The sequence below is a fragment of the Dicentrarchus labrax genome, unplaced genomic scaffold (assembly GCF_905237075.1).
Source record: "Dicentrarchus labrax unplaced genomic scaffold, dlabrax2021, whole genome shotgun sequence".
In the NCBI taxonomy this organism is placed as follows: domain Eukaryota; kingdom Metazoa; phylum Chordata; class Actinopteri; family Moronidae; genus Dicentrarchus; species Dicentrarchus labrax.
Window position 1 is genome coordinate 10,912,444 of NW_026136717.1, and position 20,973 is coordinate 10,933,416.

A 20,973-nucleotide genomic window follows, 5' to 3' on the forward strand; every position below is an offset into this window, starting at 1 on the left:
AAACACATTTTGTGATAGAAAATTCATACTTGAATAGCACCAGATTTGTCAGTTGTATGCTTGACTATTTCTTTACCATTTCAATATTGTATAGATGGTTAAAGATAAGGCGTGTTATGAGCCTGACCAATCAAACAGAACACGTCTCTTTTCTTTCCCCCTCTTCCTCAGTTCATACCTCTGAAAGTAGAACATGGGAATCTTTTTTTTATATATTTATATCACACATCCAAAACTCTGTAGCTGCTCTGTCAGAAGTGCAAATAAACCCCAGTGAGGTAGAGGAATATACTTTGCAAATATTAGCATCAAATGAAGTGTGAAGGTGAGACTGGGACGGAGGCAGGGATGAGGAGAAGCGAGGGAGTTGCCTGGCTGTGAGCAGGGAGCTCTAGCTTTCACGTTCACTTTGTCAGCCTTCCTTAAGGGCAGGAACAGGTAGTTTTGAGGTGGGGTGACCAAGAGGAGTTCTTATCGATCAGAGAGCACATAAAGGAATCCTTTTTATTGAAGGTTTAATTAAAGTGAGTGATTTTTCTTTTCGTTGCAGAGAGGGATAATATATGTGTAGGAGCATTTAACATGTCTGGTAATTAAATACATTACTACTACATTACCATATACTATTCAGTCAATTGACAGCCGTGTCACAAGAGCCTGGAGCTACTAGACTGAGGGAATAGCAAGATGGAGCAGGATCTTGACAAATTTTTTTTTTCTCCCTTTTCTCCACCTCTTGTAGTAGTGTACAAAACCATCCTCAAGCCGTTCCTTCTGCATGTTATTGTATAAATGTCTACATGACTGAAAATTGGATGGTTCACAGTTTAAAAAAAAAAAAAAGACTACTCATGGGTGTAATGATGTATTGATCCACAGGACTTGGTAGATGACTCTCTGGTCCCCCTCTGTTTTCTATTACTCTGCTGTGTTTATGGACAAATGTTGATTTATGCTGCATATCTATCTGGCCTGGTGCTGGGGGCTGTCCAAATATGTCCTGACTTTAGAGACGGGAAGGGGCGAGATTGGTTTTAAGAGGCAGCAACACTGCTCTGTCTATAGAAATTTTCAAGAAATGAACAAAAACAAGCTTTATCAATACATTGAAATCAGCAGTTTTATTAATGTGGCCTGAAACAATTACACTGCATCCTGAGAAATTGAAAGTATGGTACAAACATTTGAACCCTCAACACATAAGATGGGTGTTGCGTCTTCACTTCCTGTACAAAAATAAAGCCAATATTTACCAGATACTGCTGGTGCCATCTTTATAGCTTCAAGTAATTAATTAAAGGCATGTTCCAGAAAAATAAACACTTGAAAATAGAATAGTGTGAGAACTACCTAAAATCACAGAAACCATCTTTGGGGGAAAATGTATTTGAATATGTACTTTGTTTTTTGTTTGGCCCATGTCCCATCCCCTTAATTGCATAACCCATTAGATGTGATTGCATCAGCAATTGAATGCAGTATTTGTTGCGTACATTGTAATATGTGGTCTGCATTACATGAGTATATTTAACCCTTGAGGCACCTTTTTAAAATGAACATACAAGTTTGAACCTGGGGACCCAAAATGGTCCCTCCATAAAAGTGTAATAAAAATGTCATTTTGTTTGTTTTTTTTTTCAGACCTAAGTTTTTTTTTTTTTGTTTGTTTTTTGCCCCTTTTGTCATAGACACACCAGATTTTCTCAATGGGAAAAACAAAATATGATTTTCCAAAAATGAGGTGCAATGTGGAATATTTGGGATGAGGTAATTAGAGCCTTGATTAGGTCAATAATTGATAACATTGATTTGGATGCATTATTTTTGGAGCAGTGATAGCTAACCTTGGGACCCCAAATGTTCTCTCATAAGTGTCATAAAAAAAGTCGTATATAAATATTTTTTTCACTTTGACCGCATCAAATCTTTTCAACAACTTCAGACCTAACCATAGATGTAAAGTTTTTATAATTTTTTTTTATTTGATTTTATGCCCTTTTGTCATAAGATGTCATGAGGACATCATTTTTTTTGTGAAAGCTACAAATTGTTCAAAAACAATGCTTATGTCTATAAGGTCCTACTAATCTTAAATAGCTAGGAGAAATTTAAAATGCACCCCAATCAAAAGCTCAGGTCTCAGGAGGGTAAAAGTGCATTGAGTGGTCGGAAGACTAGGAAGGCGCTATAGAAGTACAGATCCATTTACCTTTCCAACTGTTCTCACACACTTCTAACATGCACTTGCATTAACAGGTTATATCAAGCATCCAATAGGAGAGAAGAGGCTCTCTTGATCAAGAAAAAACAAACAGTTCATGTGGCCTTTGATTCAAATTTCCCTCACTCACACTTTTATATCCCCAACATACCAAGACCATTTTTAGGGTGTTAAGTGTTTTTTATTGCCATGCATTTTGCAAGGTAAGAGAACCAGGCCTCCATTGAATCTTCGTGATGAAGCTCTGCTGCCCCATGTGGTTATAATGGGAGTGAATGTGTCCGAGGTGAAAGGGTGTAGGTATAGATGTGAATCTTCCATCCTATACACCTTACAACAGAGGGGATCATGGAATTTAAAAAAAAAACAAATCCTGGCCAAGTTTCATACAATTAGCCTTTAAACTGACTGATATATTGAGAATCAAACAAGTCAAAAAGGCAGAATGTACACGTTTGGTCCCCCAAGGTGCCTCGAGGGTTAAAGTAAACTCAGCCTGGTTAAATATGACTTAGTGTGGTCTCTGTCGCAGCATCTGTTCTGTGAGTTTGAACAAAAGTAACAGAAGGTGATCTAACGCAATTTTGTACTACAGGTTCATTACTGCGTGTTCTAAAACAGGCTTTAATGTAATGGTCATGTGAACTGTCTCCACCTATAGGTTTCCTATGCGCGTCCAAGCTCCGCCTCCATCAGAGATGCAAATTTGTACGTCAGTGGCTTGCCAAAAACCATGACTCAGAAAGAACTGGAGCAGCTCTTCTCTCAGTATGGACGGATCATTACCTCACGCATTCTGGTGGACCAGGTGACTGGTGAGTAGGACATGACAGCTGTCAAACGGTTTTGCTTTTTCCTTCTTTTTGTTCCTTTTTTAGTTTGCTTCTTTTCTCCCCCTCCCTCCCCCAGTGACTTCCTAACAAAATGACACATCCAGGCATGAGAAATGCATCAGGGGTTGGTGGTATGAGGTCCCCAAAAATGCAATTTTCCACTAGAGGTGTTCATAAATATGCATAGATGGATAGAATATGAAATGGGTGTAAAGTAGCAGGACTCAATGCTTCATAATTCCTTTTTCTGTCCAATCTCCCCTCTGCCTGCACTCGCCTTCTCTTGCTTTTTCCCCCTTTCTCTTCCCATCCCCAAGGTGTACATGCAATGCCCATTTCATGGCAGAAACTGAAATGCATTTAGAGCAGTTATATTCTATATTTCTCAACTGTCATGTGGAAGCAGAACCCTTATGAAACACTAATAAACAGAATCTTTCACTGAGACATTTCCCAATAGTTCTGTTCCTGTGTGCAGCAGACACATGTAATATTCTTTGAGGCATGCATTATGGGAATGGTTCTTTATTTTCAAACATGAAAAAAGCTTGTTTCTTGAGAATTCACTTTTGCTTTTACTTGAGTATTAATGAATCTGTGATTCAACTGTAAGAAAAGAGGAAATTCAATCACCAAAATCCAAAGCAAATCCTGCTGTTGTTCACAAACAAATAAAAAAGTTACTCATACTTTCTGATGCCTTTCCCTCATTGATGGAATTTTTTTCAAAAGTGAAGGAAAAATCTGGAGGCTGTCAGTAATTTTGAATGTTAAGTAATTCACATGCAATACGGTCAATAGCCACACGTAGACCACCTGTAGTAGACACACACCCCCTTAAGTACTGAATGTTTAGCAGCCAGCCGTCGCTAGTGTTAACAGGTAGGGATGTCCCGATAGTTTTGGGGTTTTTTTTGTCCCGATGTGAGTTAATTAATAACTGCTAATACTGAGTACTGATCCGATACTTGTATTTTTCTTTTAGATAATACAGTGCAACCAGTACATTAAAGTTCTTAAAATCAATCCAATGTCTATGCTTGACAATTGAATAGCTCTGCATTGCATTAAACAAAAACCTGCATTGAAGATGTTCCTTTAATTTTTTTTGCACAGTAGTATAAAGGCATAAATAAAAACTATAAATAAAGTATAAAATGGCAAACCCTGTAATCTTTTTGCCTTGAGTTTCTCTTTCCAGTTTTTGTTGCTTCAGTGCAGCCTTTGTCTGAGTTGGTGTTTATTTCCGTCGTCTCTACATCTTTTTTTGCGGATTCCATTTATTAATTACTCTTATTGGCTTTTTATTAGCGGGGTTTTTGTTGCACTTTCAGTGGCGTGTTGAGTGTGGTTGTGTCGGATCTCTACTGCTGTCCACTGAGCACAGGCAGCCCCGCCCGCAGTGAAACTCCGCAGTGGGCGGGGCTGCTTTCTGTCACACACAGAGCAGAGTGGAGGAAAGAAACAGTGAGTCAGTTGATGATGGCTACACTATGCATGAAAGCTTTGTGAGTAAAAACAATCGTATGGCAGCTGACGTAAAACAAAAGCTCAGATTGGATCAATAAAGCTCAACATAGCCGATATCAAATTAAAAATGCCTTGTTCAGCGCTGATACCGATCACTGAAATTTGGATCGGGACATCCCTAGTTACAGGGGAAGCAAGTGGCAGCAAGGCAGTAAAAATCATTAATCTGCTTCTCGTGGTGTTGCCATAAAAAGTAGCCACAGGTCTGTTTTTCTCCGTGCCCTTGAAATATATAATCTGTCAGTTCAGTATATTAAATATTATTGTGATCAAGTTATTTGTGAAAATGAAATGTTAAGAGTACTAATAGATTCTGACAGTTTTACAACACTGTTTAAAATGAGGGACAACCTCTTTTTGACTTTACTTTTTTGATACTAAAGCTCAAGGCTGATTGGCACGCAGCAGGAAAGAAGACTAAGAGCAAAAAGACATGCATAGATGTCCCAAGAGGGCAGTAAGAGGTAAATAAATAGAAAGGATAGGTTTAAATGAACTTAAGTTTACTTGGCTTTTATGTTATGTAAAAGATTTCTGAAGTGGAGGGTTTTACCCAAAACAGCTAGCTCACCACACTGAAAAGTAATGTTACCTAGTAAGTTACTATCACTGCACACAGAAATGACTAGCTACGAACTAGCATTTTAGGCAGAGCCTTGCAGTGACATAGCCTTGCAGTGACATACCCTCACAGCAGTGGGTAAAATAACCATGGAGGAAAAACAGATTTGTAATCCGCACATCCCAATAAACTTATTAAAGTTACTATTTAAGCTGTCTCAGTGAAGTTCACAGTGCAGATGATTGATTCATGGCTGTCAAAAAAAAAAAACTCAGCCTATAACTGATAATGTTCTTTCCTCAGGTGTTTCCAGAGGGGTTGGCTTCATTCGTTTTGATCGGCGAGTTGAGGCTGAGGAGGCCATCAAGGGCCTTAACTGTCAGAAGCCGCCTGGTGCCACCGAACCCATTACAGTGAAGTTTGCGAACAACCCGAGCCAGAAGACCAGCCAGGCACTGCTGTCCCAGCTGTATCAGTCGCCCAATCGAAGGTACCCAGGACCCCTCGCACAGCAGGCACAACGCTTCAGGTAAAAGGGGCACACCAAAAAAAATTTGATTAGAGCCAAGCCTAGTTAATACTGCAACTGATGTCTGAGGCTTTTTGAAATTAGCATTTAAATTGTCTCACAGCAGTATTATGAAAATATTCTGTGATGGAGCTCATCAACACTCTGGACAGAATAATTCATCCCCATATTCACATTTTCAACTTTGCTGTGTTCCTCCTGTTGCTGATGTAGGCCTACAACACAATTGGGTTTGAGCAGATTTTGACAAATGAAAATGAGATGAGGAATACTCTGGTGGATAAATCAGTAGAGGGTCGGAAAGTTTTCTTTTTGTTGTAATCGGACTGGTTAGTGAGCATAAATGTGGAAATAAATCCATTACGAATTCGCTTTTTTTAAACCACTGACCTCAGTGGTATGCAAAACGAATCACTATTTATAGAAATGGAATTTTGATGTATTATGCTTTGAAAGCTGCAGTATTTCCAGCCTAAACTATGAAACACTTGTCTCCTGTTTGCTGATGGGTGTAGTCTCAACAGGGATAAACAAGTTCAGTCAACAGGTTAATAGGACATGATAGTCTTGGGATTCACTTGAATGGAAATATTACTCATCTCTGTAATCCTGTCAAAATGGATCATCAACCCCATAAAAAGCTTTCTTTATATAATGATATTAATGTATATGTGTTTGTTGTGTTTGTTTCTTTTTAGGTTGGACAATCTACTGAACATGGCCTATGGAGTCAAAAGGTAAATTGATTTCCTTTTTTAGATTTCCTAGTCTGCTTTAATTTATCCGGAGGGATGCATTTTCTTTCTCCTTTTTATATTTTCCTGCATGAGCTCTTGGCAACATTGCGTAGGTAGTTAACACTGCATAAGGTAGCACTGATTCAATACAAGGTTGTTGATCAAAGAAAAATGCTTTTGTGTGCATGCATTAGTGCTTCTCTCTACAAATATATATATATAATCCAGTTGGTGTGAGTGAATTAGGCTGTTTGTTCTAGCAGCAAGTGATGTAAATATTTAGCTGAAATGTCGACTGTTACGAATAGAGAAGAGAGGGCCGGTGCCACCCATGCTCCTAGGTAGAAACCAGTGATGGGTGCCACTAAAGACCACTTGCAGTCACTTTCCCTGCCTCAATTCACCAGAGCTGATGGATGCTGGATTGTTGGGGCACATTAAGACACATTTCTCCTACATTGAACCCATTCTAACTACTTAACTACCTTGATATTCACCGGAGAACAAAGCACACAACAAGGCCTTAGTGGCATTCAGACCCAGGACCTTCTGAATATGAGGAGGCAGACTTAAGCACTCAGCCAGCAGGCTATATAGATTGACTGAGGCAGCCTGTTTCACAGTTCAAACTCATTCAGCTGCAGAGAGTTAAAAGCAGAGAGACTGTGCTGCTGTACAAAGATCGCGTAATACACATTGTCAATTACCTCAAGCATAGTTTTTATTACACACTTGCCAACATGTATGCTGCTACTGTTTGTCTGACCAGTGGCCATGATGATGGCCTTCTGTCATATTAGCCAGACTCTACAATTCTACCTTTAACCCCTACTGTGGGTACATTCAATCATTTGCACTTTAATTTTGACTTGTAATTATTTAATATTGCTGTCTAAAATAAGGTTAGTGACAGGGATGCAGTCAAGTGCTTTAATCTTGACATAATGTCACAACATGTCTAGATTAAAGCATTGTCTACACTGCTTGTCTACATAACAAAGGACAGACTTTTACAATCTCTTACTTGCTATTGCACAAAATTGCATACTTATATTTTGAGCTCCATACTTTTGCCTTGATCTATTATGGACAGCCCTGTCCTGTTTTAAACTTTGTTGCGTCATACGTCTTTCAGGATTCGCCAGGATACCAGTTTGTCTAAGTTCAGTTTTATAAGAATGCCTTCCTCGAGTATGATTGAAGTCCAATCCCCTGAAAGCTCAAAGGCCCATCACCAGCGACAATAGACTTGTGATTTTTCTTCTGCCCTGCTCATTGGCTGACGTCTTCGTTGCCAAATCTCTCTCTGTGTCCTTGATGCTGGGAGCACACCTGTCATGGTGGATGTTCCCTGAGAGGCCAACTGGAGCAGCTAATCTTATGTGACACCTGCTGCAATAATTCATAGGCTTTCCATGCACTTTGAATTTTGTTTCTTCAAACTGCAAAACCACATTTACCAAAGGCCAGGGCTTTTTGCGTGCCTTTTAATCCAGTCTTGGCACAAACTTCCGCTTTAATGATACTTAGTTACCATTATAATTTGCCACTTTTTGTTTTTGAAGAAATCTGTGCTGCTGTCTTTGTAGCTCAAAAAGATGCTACAAAAGAAACGTGAAAAGCTGGCTTTATAATCTCCAGCTCTAGTATCAGAACAGAATGTGCATATATGCAGTTGACTTGTCTGTGAAGTGACAGTTCAGCTTTTATTTCTTTAACTTGATAACTTATTGCCCAACTTATTGCTACTTATAAAAGAATATCTCATCTGATCATTGAATGGAGTTTGAAAAAGAGGCTTCTGAAATGAAAGTAGGGCGTTAATGCAGACTGTAGAAGCAAAGTAAACACTGCTCAGAAAGAAGCATGGCGAGCGCTGATCTCTGCAGAGACTTGTCAGATTGTGTTAGGCTTGTTGGCACGATCTGTTGTCTAATAAAAAGGCCCATTTTGTCCTCATTTTGGCTCTTGCCTTGAACCATGTTACCTTTTTGTCTTTTACAGCAGGTTCTCCCCCATGGCCATTGACGGGGTGACCAGCTTGGCTGGCATCAACATCCCGGGGCACGCAGGCACTGGCTGGTGTATCTTCGTCTACAATCTGGCTCCAGACGCAGATGAAAGCATCCTTTGGCAGATGTTTGGGCCGTTTGGTGCCGTCACAAACGTCAAGGTTATCCGCGACTTCAACACAAACAAGTGCAAAGGATTTGGTTTTGTCACCATGACTAACTACGACGAAGCAGCCGTGGCCATCGCCAGCTTGAATGGATACCGCCTTGGGGACAGAGTGCTACAAGTCTCGTTCAAAACCAACAAAACACACAAAGCCTAATACCCACTGAGATTGTTTCTAGAAAACTCAGCAGAAAATGGAAACAGAAAATGGAAGCGCATCGACCGTATCTTTCTACATTAGTAAAAACAGCTTTGTAAATCAGTGTTACGAAGAAAAACAATATTTAGCGTCCAACAATGTGATTTTTCTTTCTTTTCATTGCTACGCTTTGAATCTTCTCAATATACTTTAAAACAGGAAAAAAATACTGCAGGTTTTAATGCCTGTGATGTTGAATTCTCTTGCTGTCTTTACAGATGGACCATCTAAAACGTTACTATAGGTTTTGTCATTTTGTTGCACATCTGCTTTGAAACAGTAAGTCTTGTAAGGTTATGTGTAGTGATTTTCTTTGTATTTCTCTGTGTCCTGATTTGCCTTAGGTGCGTTATGCCTTCAGTGGTTAGCAAGTACTTACTTTGAACTATTTGCAGTTATGTTGATTTTGTAAGTATTCCGTTCATTGTAATATAAGTTGGTTATTGGTTGGCTGCATAATGTTGCTTATTGTAAACTTAACGGATAAAGACAAAAAAAAAATTCTTAAAGCAGTACCTTGCCAAAGAGCTAAGAACCTCTTTGATGTGGGTTTAAAAAGCATCTATTTTTATAAAAAGAAAAATTTGGAGAAACTTTTTACTGGACCTGGAACAAAATATTTTGACTTGGATACTTTGAGAAATATCTTCATATGACACCTTGTGAGCTTTTGAACTTTACAGGAAAGTTTGCAGTGGTTGAAATTTCTGGGGAGATTTATGATGTAAAAGATACCTTTTGAGATCTTTGTATTATCTTTAGATTATAGAATCAATGGCAGTGCTGGTTTCATTTGTAAAATCATCTGTGGGTCCCCCTGTCATCCTGGTTGTTATGACTAGCAACTCGCTTTCCGATTTGATTTGGAAACGGACAAAAAATACAAAGGTTTAATCGCAAAAAAGTGCATGCAAAATTATAACGTGGAGATATCTTAAAAGGTAAATGGGGGGGATAAAAATCAGTTCTTCCTAAAGGATTCCCTTCAGACGGAGCTCATGGTGTTTTGTGGTGTACCTACAATATATCATTAGACTGATTTTGTCTTAATATCAACCAATAAGGGTTTTTACATACTTTGTATGAAAGATTGAGGACAAGCCAATGAAGGCAGCAGCTTAAGATAACCTAGTCTGAAGAATAGAACGGATTACTCCTGAGCTTTGAGCTATGTAAATAAGTCCTTTTTTATGTTGAGTATTTGGCAGACTTCTTTTGGTTCTAGTTTGGACTTCATCGGAAAGTGTGATATTATATATATCTTTTTTCTTTTTATGGAGTATGTAAGGTATTTTCATTTTGGATATTAACCTTTTTAATTTTCAGTTTGCCTTCAGTTGAAAAACTTGATTTGTTGTCCCATGGACTAGCATTACAGTGCATCAAATTTGTTGGTTGTTTGGTCTGTAGATAGTCTTGCTTCGTAAAAAAAAAAAAAAGGTATTAAGAAACTATAGACATATGTTTTGTTTTTTATATATAAACATTATAGATATATATTTATGTGGTAAAGAATGGATATAAACCACAGTTTTGAACTATTTGATTAGTTTTTTTTTTTTCATACTCATATATATACGTAATGCATATAACCTGTCTTTAAAATCGTAAAAAGGTGTATATTGCTTTATTCACTTTGGGGGAAGGTCAGTGAAGCAGTTCCATTAACGATAGCAAAATTGGTTGCAAGAGTTTGTCGAACATCTAACTCATCTTGAACTAACAAATGGAGGCCAGTGGAGCCTTAGATGCACTGAATACTGCACCTGCATCCTGCTTGGTATTTAAACCAATTACTAGTCATGCTTCCCCTTAAATGAGCAGTGTGCTATGCATTATATAATTATCTTTGCAACTGCTTTTTCTTGTTTATCTATTCCTTCTTTGTGTTACTTGTAAAAGTTAAATTTAAGTCTAGATGAGTTGTGATACTTGCTGCTGTGGGGTAGAGATGACATTTTTCATGCCTGACCTGTCATTGTTGAAAATAACTTTTCTTTTTGTAACTTCCTCATGATTATTTGGTCTTGACAAATTGTGCTGATGGTCTGGCATGAAAGAATGTTGCCTCCCACCCCTCTTATCTCAATTCTAAATATGAGAATGATTATTTATTTGAAGTTGTATAGTCTGACTTGGTTCACAACATTTTTGGAATAGAATATCTTTTGAGTATTTAAAAGGATGTACATGTTCTTTACTTTGTGTTTGGATACTTTGGATTTTTTCCATGTTCAGTACATCAATAAATAAGTTGAAGGGCAATGCAGCTTTGTGAATGGATCCCATCATTCCCTTTTTCCTGCGGAAAAATGTTTTTTGTTTTTTTTCCAATTTAACGTTTAAAATGTCAGCAATACGTATTTTTCACATGTTACATTTCAATTTTTTACTTTTTTTAAATCACTGTGCTTATGTATTTAAGCAAACCCGTTATTTTATTAACAGTTCTGCTCTCTTAAAAAGTCTTTAATTCACATACTATCTGCTTTCAAATGCACAATTTAAAGGAATAGTTGACATTTTGTAAAAAGCGCTGCTTTGTCTTTCAGTTAGTTGAGATCAGTGCCTCTGTACAGTAAATACGAAGCTGCAGCCAGGAGGCGTTGGCAGCCGGCTAGCCTCGCTCTCTCTGAAGGTTTAGAAACAAAAATCCACTGGAGTCTTGTCGCCGTTAGCGGAGAATCCAGGAAGTCACCGGTCCCGGCCAATAAACAGTCCAACGCTAAAACTATATATTGTAATTGTCACGCTTTGTAGTTTGCTATGGATTAAACTGAAGCGCTGTAACGTTCATTAATAAGCTTTGGAGCTCACTGCCAGTTTTTTCTTTTTTGTAACCTTTTGCTCAAAGCTGAGCTTCCCCTTGCTGTTACTCTTTCTAAGCTTGAGACAGCCATCTTCTGATTTATCTCTGCAACCAAGCGAATAAGTTTATTTCACATAATGTCAAACACTGAATTGTACTGTACTGACTTCCCTTGTTCTAGTTCCTGCAATACCCATTGTTTATATTGGCAACCTTTTTTTGTTTCTTTGTTGACATTATCTGGTACTGTTTTAAATCGGCTATTAGAAGATCTGAGTTTTTGTTCTAGTGATGAGTTTTTGGTAGTTGTGGCGTGCTACACTATTCGACATGTACTTTATAGTGAGAAGCTGCGCTCTCAGTTTGAAGCTTTTTGTTTGTCTTTAACTGCTCAAGGAAAAACAAATGTGCAGTATTTTAAATACACTGTTTTTAAAGCTTTTCAATTTCAACTGTCTGAAACATTCTCACCTATTCTACCACAGCAGATAATTGGGTCAGAGTTCATTTGCTGGCTTGAAGGTGCTGTCACAAAGAGCAGCGCAAGGCTTGAAGGAAGAAGCCTGATATAGAGTATTGATTTTTCTTTTTTTTTATCTCATGCTCCACTTGAGGCAGACAGCCTCACTGAAGATGAAATGGCCTGCTTTGAAGTGCGCTTCCCCGCCGCGCAGCCACCTCACGCTGCCCGACTGTCATTTTAGGGGCATTGCAAGGACGCAGCTAAAGGAACCACACTGCCTTTTTTGTAAAGAAAGCTTTAAAGTACTCACTGTTTGGGTAAAAAAGCATGTCGCTCAGTTTAATGAAAACAATATTTATGGCATGCTCAATCATGTAGTCATTTTAGCACAGCGCTAGCAGAAGATAAGGAGGCTAATCTGTGTGCTGCTTAAAAAGCTTTCAGAGTCTCTCCGATATTTACTGTTCCATTAGCCTGCATGTTAGACCAGAAGTAATCTTTCCTGACAGCAGTTTTTACTATGAAAGAAGTCATTTGTGCAGTTTAAAAGCATCCCGCATGTCAATGTTAAGGTTGAGGGGGTTTGTTGTGCTTTACTGGAAACAGATATTGATGTGAGGAGCTTTGGCTGACTGACAGCGTGTTTGTTTCTTATCTGGCATGTTTTGGGGCTCCCAGCTGAAACTGGTCTTACCCTGGCAGACGAGTTATGTGACTGCGCATTGTCTAGCTATATGTTATGATTACATGCTGCTAGTAAAAACAGGATTAGGCTTCAGCGGGTAATGGCCATCACAGATGAGTCTGTAAGTTGGTCACGTCCTCCTTTGACGCAAAGAAACCGCTTTTCAGTCAGTGCAGTGCAATGAATCATCGGGGGTTTCCTTATTGAGCACTTTGGACAAGCAGTCTTTAAGATCACAAAATGAAGTACAAGGAACAGAAATCTGCTTTAAACTTTGAGAGGGGGACACTCGATGCTTGCTATGCGAAGACCAAAATATTAAATTGTGTTTTGATGGAAACTGCCAAATCGTAACTAACCAAGACCATAAAGGGAAAAAAGTCTCATTACCTTGCTGTGGCACCATCTGGTCTGTCTAATGCAGAGGTTCCCCCCCTCATCTTCTTAAACCGGATATTATTTGGCACTATTTGTTATAGAAAAGTGAATATTTGTTCTACAGATTTCATACAATTATAATGTCAGTCTTTAGGTCGGTTAGGGCGTTTTTTTAGTTTAAAAAAAAAATCAAATCAAGTACCCCCAGTTGGGAATAACCAGTTTAAGTAAAATGTGTTTAATGCTATCTGTGTTATTTCATTTTTTTTTTTTTTTTTTCAGCTTTGCATATTGGATGCATTTTCTAGGGTATATAAAATCCTTTATCCTGTATGCCCTTGATATACAGTAGCTGTAAGGTGACGTAGCTTTCACCTGCAGTTCCCACACAGCCAGTGTGTGGAGAGATTTGCGCTCCAGCAGTGTGTCCACGCATTTCCTCTTTGCCCTACCCTACATTTCAGTGTGTGTTAATGAGGAAATGGGTCACATAGATGGTCCCTCCATTATCATACCACCCTCAGAACCACACCACTTACAAACATACATGCTACATACTTTAGCATGGTATGTAATGGGACAGGAGATAAATAAAATATGCTCGTACATTTTGTCCAGAGCTGCTGATGTCAGCAGAGTCACGTAAACGTATTTGCATACGGTCTGTCTGCCGATGTGATTTATGGCCCACCAGGTTTTCTATTCATTTATAATTTGCACCTACCCTCCTGTTCAGATTACACAGTAAGACACAAGGCGCTTTTTCATCTCATGGTTTTCTCCAGTTGTGTATGAGAGCTTGTATTCATGCACACATAAAGGAGATAATAGGAGTCCAATGTCTGTTCGTTTGAGCGCAAATCTGTAGAATACCAGCATTTTGGTATGGTATACACTGAAAGCTTTATTCGCCTGAAAGTGAGATACAATCAACATCAAGTCAAAACAAATATGGGGTCATGTGAAGTAATTGCATTAATATAAAAGTTTAGATTTTGTCGCCCATCAATCAATAGAACAGTAAAATGTCTCCTTTAAGCCATAGACAAACATGTTCTATTCTATTGTGTGTCCACTGTGGCAGATTGACAGTTCTGACTTAATGCAGTTACAAATGGATCTAAATGGGAGTCCACCAAAGTAATTCAGAAACAGTGAAACATGGCGAGATGCATCATTTCCCAATCAGTCTCACATATCCTGCCACAGAGTAGCTACAGTTTTGGGGCAGGACTGGGTTGGATTAAATGTATTTACCTTCACTACACTGACCAGTATCTGATAGGAACATGGTTGACTTACCTGAACATAATTTTTCTCAAATGTGAAAATAATGTGCGGACCAGGACGCAATCTGTTGCTATATTTTGTTGTGAAGACCTTTAACCCTCTATGTCTACATGGTAGATGGCAACTAGCCAGTAAACCAGTTGCCAACATATAGTTCAGCTTCCCGTTTGTGTGGTTAATATTAGTACACAGACCTCACCACTCAACCCTTCTGCATTTGTGTCATTTATCTATCTTTCCTCTGATTTACAGTGTGCTCCGTGCGCAGTTGTTCACTGAGTATTTGTCCCCTGTAGAACATTGTCTTTCATTCACCGATGAAACGCTCTTGAGCATTTTAAATGAAAAGGCCTTTAAGCTGATTGGGGTGGAGTGGATGAATAGTGGTCCTTTATGTGACTTGTATATGATCCCTTTAATGGCCCGGTGTCATGGATAATTCACACGTAGATTCACAAGTACCTTCTCTTTGTGTGAGGTTCTTCCATTAAGCATGGCCTAAAATATTCTTTTTAACCAGCGGTGACGGAGGGTTAGACTCGTTGCACCTGTCTGTTTAAGAGGATAAGTGGTAATGAGCAGTCCTTGTTGATTGCGCATAAATTCAAAACGAGTGAAATGGAGTTAAAGTAGCATTTTTGTCCAGCTTGAAATTAATTAAATGTTGAAGTTCAAAGGAAATGAGACCTTTTTTTATGTACAGCATGCAGAAATCTCCCTCTGTTCTCACTGCCACTGAAAGGAAATTCCATGTGGCTTACATAGTGTCGTATACAATGCTGAATGCTTCTCTTTTGCATCATATTTCCATTTCTCAGACATCAAAGACGTTCGGCTCAGAACAGGACCTTGTTCTGCTGTCTTCCTATTTCTTGCAGTCCACGGTCAAACATGTTCAGTGATTGGATTTAAGTTCTTACATCACAAATGGATGGAGCTTGGCTTCCTCCAGCCCTGTCAGATCAGCAACGACTTCCATCAACAAGGCTCCATCTATCTTCTCTAACGACTCTTACCAGGGCTCCATGTTATTCTCCCTATGAGGCCTTGGCACCTCCGTTCCATAATGAGGCAGTGAAGAAAAGGGGTGCAGATTAGAATAACAGCCTTAACTAATCCATAACAGGCCGATGAGGCGCCATGTTTGGGGGAACCGTGTCATTTCTCATTTTGCAGTGCCATGGCAAAATCTCTCCCTCTCTCTCTCTCTCTCTCTCTACCCCCACGCAAAAACAAGCCCCAAGAATAGCTGCTGTCGCAAGCCGCCGGCACGAGGACGGCAATCAACAGAACATAGCTTCTTCCACTGTCTGTCTCTCTCCTCTCTCTCCTTTTTCTCAGCTCCCGCCAATAGTCTGAGGAGAACAGAGAGGAAATCCATGCCTCTGACTGTTGACTTTGGAAATCAAAGATGAGTTTCAGTTCGGAGTAAACTAATGAGGACTCCAGTCCCCATCTCAGGGGCAGAGGCTGTTCTGCCAGTGATTGCTATCGATAAGTCTTGTTCTTTAGTGATGCTTTCTTGAATCAACGAGGCTTTCCAGCCAATAGTTTTTGAAAATGGGTTCATTTCTGGCTGAAAGTGCTCACAAGGGGCCCCTGCTGGTCAAAAGAATTTACAGCAGGCAGATTTACTATAGATTTACACAGTGGTGCAATGAGAAAAATGTGCAAGAATATTTAAATTAAGTGAAACGGATATAACATTTTTTCACTGAGAACTAGTTAATCTGAAAAGTTTTGTGGTGAATGTTGAAATACTACTTGTGACTTTGAACTCAGGTCAGCTTCTCTTTGGCAAAATGGTCAACACTGTTTGCTTTTCAAAAGAAGTTTAAAGATTAAATCCATACCGTCCTGCAGTTAAAGGTCAAATACAGAATTATGTACAGTATATTTCATTTCAAACATAATTTACATTAGGAAAGATTTACTGAGCACCAAGAGCCCTCTTTTACAAAGTGTGTCCAATTTGCAAATCAAAAATGTGTGTATCTACACAAACCGGATATTGATTGATAGGACCTGGGGCTTTTTGGAGTAAAACATGTTCATAAGTTATGTGAAATTATATTATATATATATATATATATATATATTATATTAGAGACGGATAGCTTGCACCTTATTACATTCAAAGGATGTAGGAAGTGGGCTTATCTTCTAGAATTTAGCTTCACCTTCAATTTGCAATTGATGCTTTGACATAGATCAGTTTTGTCAAATAGTATGCTAATTCAGTATAAGTTTAACAAAAAATGCTAATTCGAAGGTTAAGATTATTTAATTTTTAATATTATTAAAAGCAAGCTACAGTTTTTCGATAGCCAGGTGTATACCTTGAGCATTAGAGTATATGCTGATGACAGTCATATTATACCTAAATGGGATTCAATTTCATTCATGTATAGTGAACAGGAAAGGACCCAAAAGAGACCCTTGGGTAACTCCTCTGTGCTGACACTGTAAGCGACAATCCATCACACAATTAACCATGAAACTGCCAATCAAAGCAAATGGATGAAAGTCTTTCAAGGGATTCAAGAAGGGTGTCGAAGAAGGTATAAATCCAGCGATGCTAAGTCCGTGAGTGGATTCAAGGGCTTGTGCTTGTTGTGCAAATTCAGTCATGTAGTTAAACATTTACAGTTTTTATAATCACTGACACGGCTTTCCAATATGGCACTGATATCCATAAAACAATACTAAACATTTTATTAGCTATCATTGAAAACAAAATATTGTAGCTGCAGCCGCTGCACTGTTGTGAGTTTCTCCTCTATTATAATGTTGATGATACATGTCACTGTGTTGTGCTCCTGTTGTGTAGCAGCCATAGCTGGATTCAGCACGTGTCAGGTTCTCTCATCAGCAGCACAATCTGATGAGCTGCTGCAGTTCTGCCCATTTGCTACCACTGCAGCACAATGATATGAATGACAACGGTGGCCAATGCAGGGCACCTTCTGTCAGGTTTACTACGGTAATTTAATTTTCCCTTTGACTGCAGCAGCGTTTCAATGTTTTTTTTTACAAAGCAACCAAAAGCATGTATGAGGACAGAGAGGCTTTTTGGACACTCTTGACAGATTGCAACACCCCACTGTGCATGCTGATATATGCATGAGGCCTTGATGAAAGCTCGGCATGAGTGTGCCTGTTTGTCCTAGAAGTCAGTTTCAGCGTGTTGCACATCTGGATGCATTTTGCATGTTAAAGATGTGTCCATACATTTATGCAATGTGAGTTTTGCATTGCGGTGTTTACGTGTCTGCTAGGTTGTGGGTGAAGTAGCTGCCGGCTGCTTCGCCAGCGTCTGTTCTCCTGTAATAACGTCTGATTTAAGGTTGACCAGAGCACACCAGGAATAGTGCCTCGTCCCTCATTTCCTCTGCAGCCAGTGGAGATGAGATCTCTTCACAATATTTACCCAGGGAATAATGATGTTTGATTTGACTCTCTTCTGGGTGTGTCTCTGTTAGGGCTATTTTCATCCACTGCTGCCACCGAGAGAGAAAACAGACAGAAGCCATGTCCACAGGAAAAAAAGAAGCCTCAGATCATTGTTTATGGATGATGCTTGGTTGGTGTATTTCTGTGCTTGGCCTTCAGAATGAAGAGCTGCTGTGTTGCACTGTTGGTAGCGTGACTCACACTCAGTTTCTCAGCTTATTGCATTTCACTTAGATGCTCCTGACCATCTGAGCTTGCATTCAGTGTGAAGATGCTGAAAGGAAAAGCGTGGACAAAGACATGTAATAAGGCCCTGCACATCTCCAGTAGTACAAAGGGGCAGGACATCCCCACTGAAAGACTCCCATAAGTCTTTGTAGCTGTTATGTTCTTTTTGCATCTCTTTGTGGTCGATTATATTTATTTTTTGTTGTCATTTTACATATTTTTGTGGTAATTTTGAGCCTCTTTATTGGGATTTTTGCATCTATTTTTGTTTTTTTTCTTGTGATTTTGCATCTCTTTGTAGTAATCTTGTTTCTCTTTGCAGTCTTTTGCATCTCTTTATAGTCGTTTAGTGTCTATTTTTGTGTAATTGTTGTCATTTTGCATCTCTTTGTAGTCGTTTTGCATCACTCTCAGGTAAAGCTATACTCTCAGCTGTTCTCTCTGTTTGCAGTCAAACTTGAAATGAGGAGTCACTTTCTGCCGAGGGTCCCCCTGACTACTTGGGTCCCTATTCCTGTGCCTACTTATCTTGTTCAGTAATCCATCCATGACAGTGAGTAAAACATAATGACCTGTTTTTGCGAAGCTCCAAAAATGAATTAAATAAATTTTAATCATCAGACGATGAGGTAAACATGGCATAGGGGAAAAAACAAACCAAAAAAGGAACACTTTAAACTAATTAGCTTTTCTAACAAACACTATTAAAAATGTCCATTCTGATTGGAATTTATTATGTGTAGCGGCTATTCAAAGCAAAAGTAGGGCTTGGAAATCCTCCTGGGATCGTGGGTTGTATTTATCCACCTTTAGTTTCCTCAGCAGCTCAGCTTGAATGCTACAGAAACGCAGCGTAGTATTTACCTCATTACAGTCTGCACTCTCTCTGAGGAGCAGAGTCATTTGCATGGCTGCTTGTCAAACCATGTTAATATTGACAAAGATTTGCTCCCATTTTAATCATGCCACGTAAAAGGTATACAAAGTTGTTTATGACTGCTCCACCGCTGAGCAATAGGCACATTCTGTACCGCAGTGCACATTAAAGAAGATTGCACTTTGTTCTGAGCAGCAATTGCAAATCACAGACGTCAGAGAAGTAGAGGAAAAATAGATGACTGCGATGGCAGTTTGTGTCTAACGAAAATGCATTTACATATTAAACCACACAGCAGCATGCAGAGGCTCTGTTTGAATTGCACGCTCCAGCCTGCCTTCCCTCAGTGTAAGGAGTAGCAGGGGCCTCGCCACTGTGACTGCAGTACCGTAAATTTGAAGTTGTTTACGGATGCTGCCATCTTGGTGCGCTCCGGGAGGGAAACTTGGAGCGGGGCCATTTACCGGCAGCTTGATGAGAGTGCAGTGAGGCGAGTTAATTAATACAACATCCCTGGGCCCACAGGCTAGGCTGCAAAGCTAACCCAGGAGGGAGGAAGAGATAGAGAGAGGAAGACAGAGAAAGGGACGGAAGAAAGGACAAATCATGCGTGGGAATCGTAGATATGTACAGAGAGGATAGAAGTGTGAAGAGTAAGGCTACAGTATGCCAGGACTGGAGGAAAACACAATAGAAACACACAACTGAGACATACTGATACGGCTGAATCTTAATCAAATCTTATTGCCAAGATCAGAATACGTGATATTTCCATCTTTCAAGATGATCACTGTCGAATTAAGAGATCATAGTGTTTTTTGCCAAGAGACATGGCAGACCCTAACCAATCATAGAAAGTAGAGACATTTTTTTCCTTTTCCCATACCTTTTCCAATACAGAGTATTGATCTGATAAATGTGCATTAAAAATATATTCACATAAAACTCAAAAATAATAGCCACGGGCATTTATTTGCTTAAATCACTGAACTCCCTCTGCCTTTATGAGGGACAGGCGTCTATTAGGGACATGTGTTTAATTCCTTTAGCACAAAACCTTTGCTCAGCAAAGTTAGGAAATACTGTCAAATTGTGCCGCTTCTCCTGAGTTTTGTTGAGCAAATTTGACAACTAACAGCTTGAATTCCATGTCGTACTTTTTTCTCTGTGCCGGCGCCATGAAGCTTGAATATAAACATCGTTTTGCGACAGCTGAAGATTTACGGCACCCAGCATACAAACAGCAAGCATCAGACTTCAAATATTAACAACTGGGATTCATTTGATTCTTTTGATTGGTGGACCCCCATGAACTAACGGAATATAAATAATCAAGGAATGGACCGTATGGTGCAGACTTTATGACCGCTTCAAAGGTTGGGAGTCTGCACTTTTTTCCATCTTTTGTTCATCAATGAATTATACTTTGGTGCTGATGTTTAGAACTGTGGAGAATCTAACTGATCTAACGATGTGTAGCACGTCCATATTGACATAAGTTTTAACATTGATGTTTGTGTAGGCAATCTAAGCAGCTTAGAACTGACTCAAGTGGACGACCCGGTGGGCTCTAAGAGGTTTCATACATCCTGATAATTTCTATATAATCCAGACCAGGCCTCTAATGGAGACCTGTGTTTATTTGTCATAACATGCAGCCACACCAGGCTAGTAAAGGAGACCTGCGTCTATTTGGGACTTTTTTAGTTTTACATTACATATATAAGCACATATTACCAAGCCTGTATGATTGCTATAATTGTTGTATGGCCGGGCTCAGCTTAAACCCTTTGTCAGAGTCTGAGTAGGGCGGGCAATAAAAAAAAGCAACTTCCGAGCAGCTAATAAATTACGTGGTATCAGAAGGGTGCATGCTGCATTTTAAGCATGTGACATTCTTTTGGTGTAATACCCCTGAGTAAAAAAAACACATAATACATGGATAAAAAAGGAGCTATTGTCATGGCCAAAGCTCATTTTTGTTCCTGTCACGTCTGTCGA

At 39.2% G+C, this 20,973-nt stretch overlaps 1 protein-coding gene across 5 annotated transcripts in view; it reads left to right on the plus strand.

Moving 5' to 3' along the window:
• elavl2 (ELAV like neuron-specific RNA binding protein 2) overlaps positions 1-11,054 on the plus strand; it is a 36,359-nt gene extending 25,305 nt beyond the window's left edge. For 4 of the 5 annotated variants that reach the window (XM_051429527.1, XM_051429528.1, XM_051429526.1 and 1 more), the window contains 4 exons: positions 2,883-3,036; positions 5,450-5,675; positions 6,374-6,412; positions 8,417-11,054. In XM_051429527.1, coding sequence (XP_051285487.1) covers positions 2,883-3,036; positions 5,450-5,675; positions 6,374-6,412; positions 8,417-8,747 — 750 coding nt within the window. In that variant the 3' untranslated portion in view covers positions 8,748-11,054. The remainder of the gene's footprint in view (positions 1-2,882; positions 3,037-5,449; positions 5,676-6,373; positions 6,413-8,416) is intronic. The other variant, XM_051429525.1, reaches the window with a different exon arrangement.
• Positions 11,055-20,973: the final 9,919 nt, after the last annotated feature.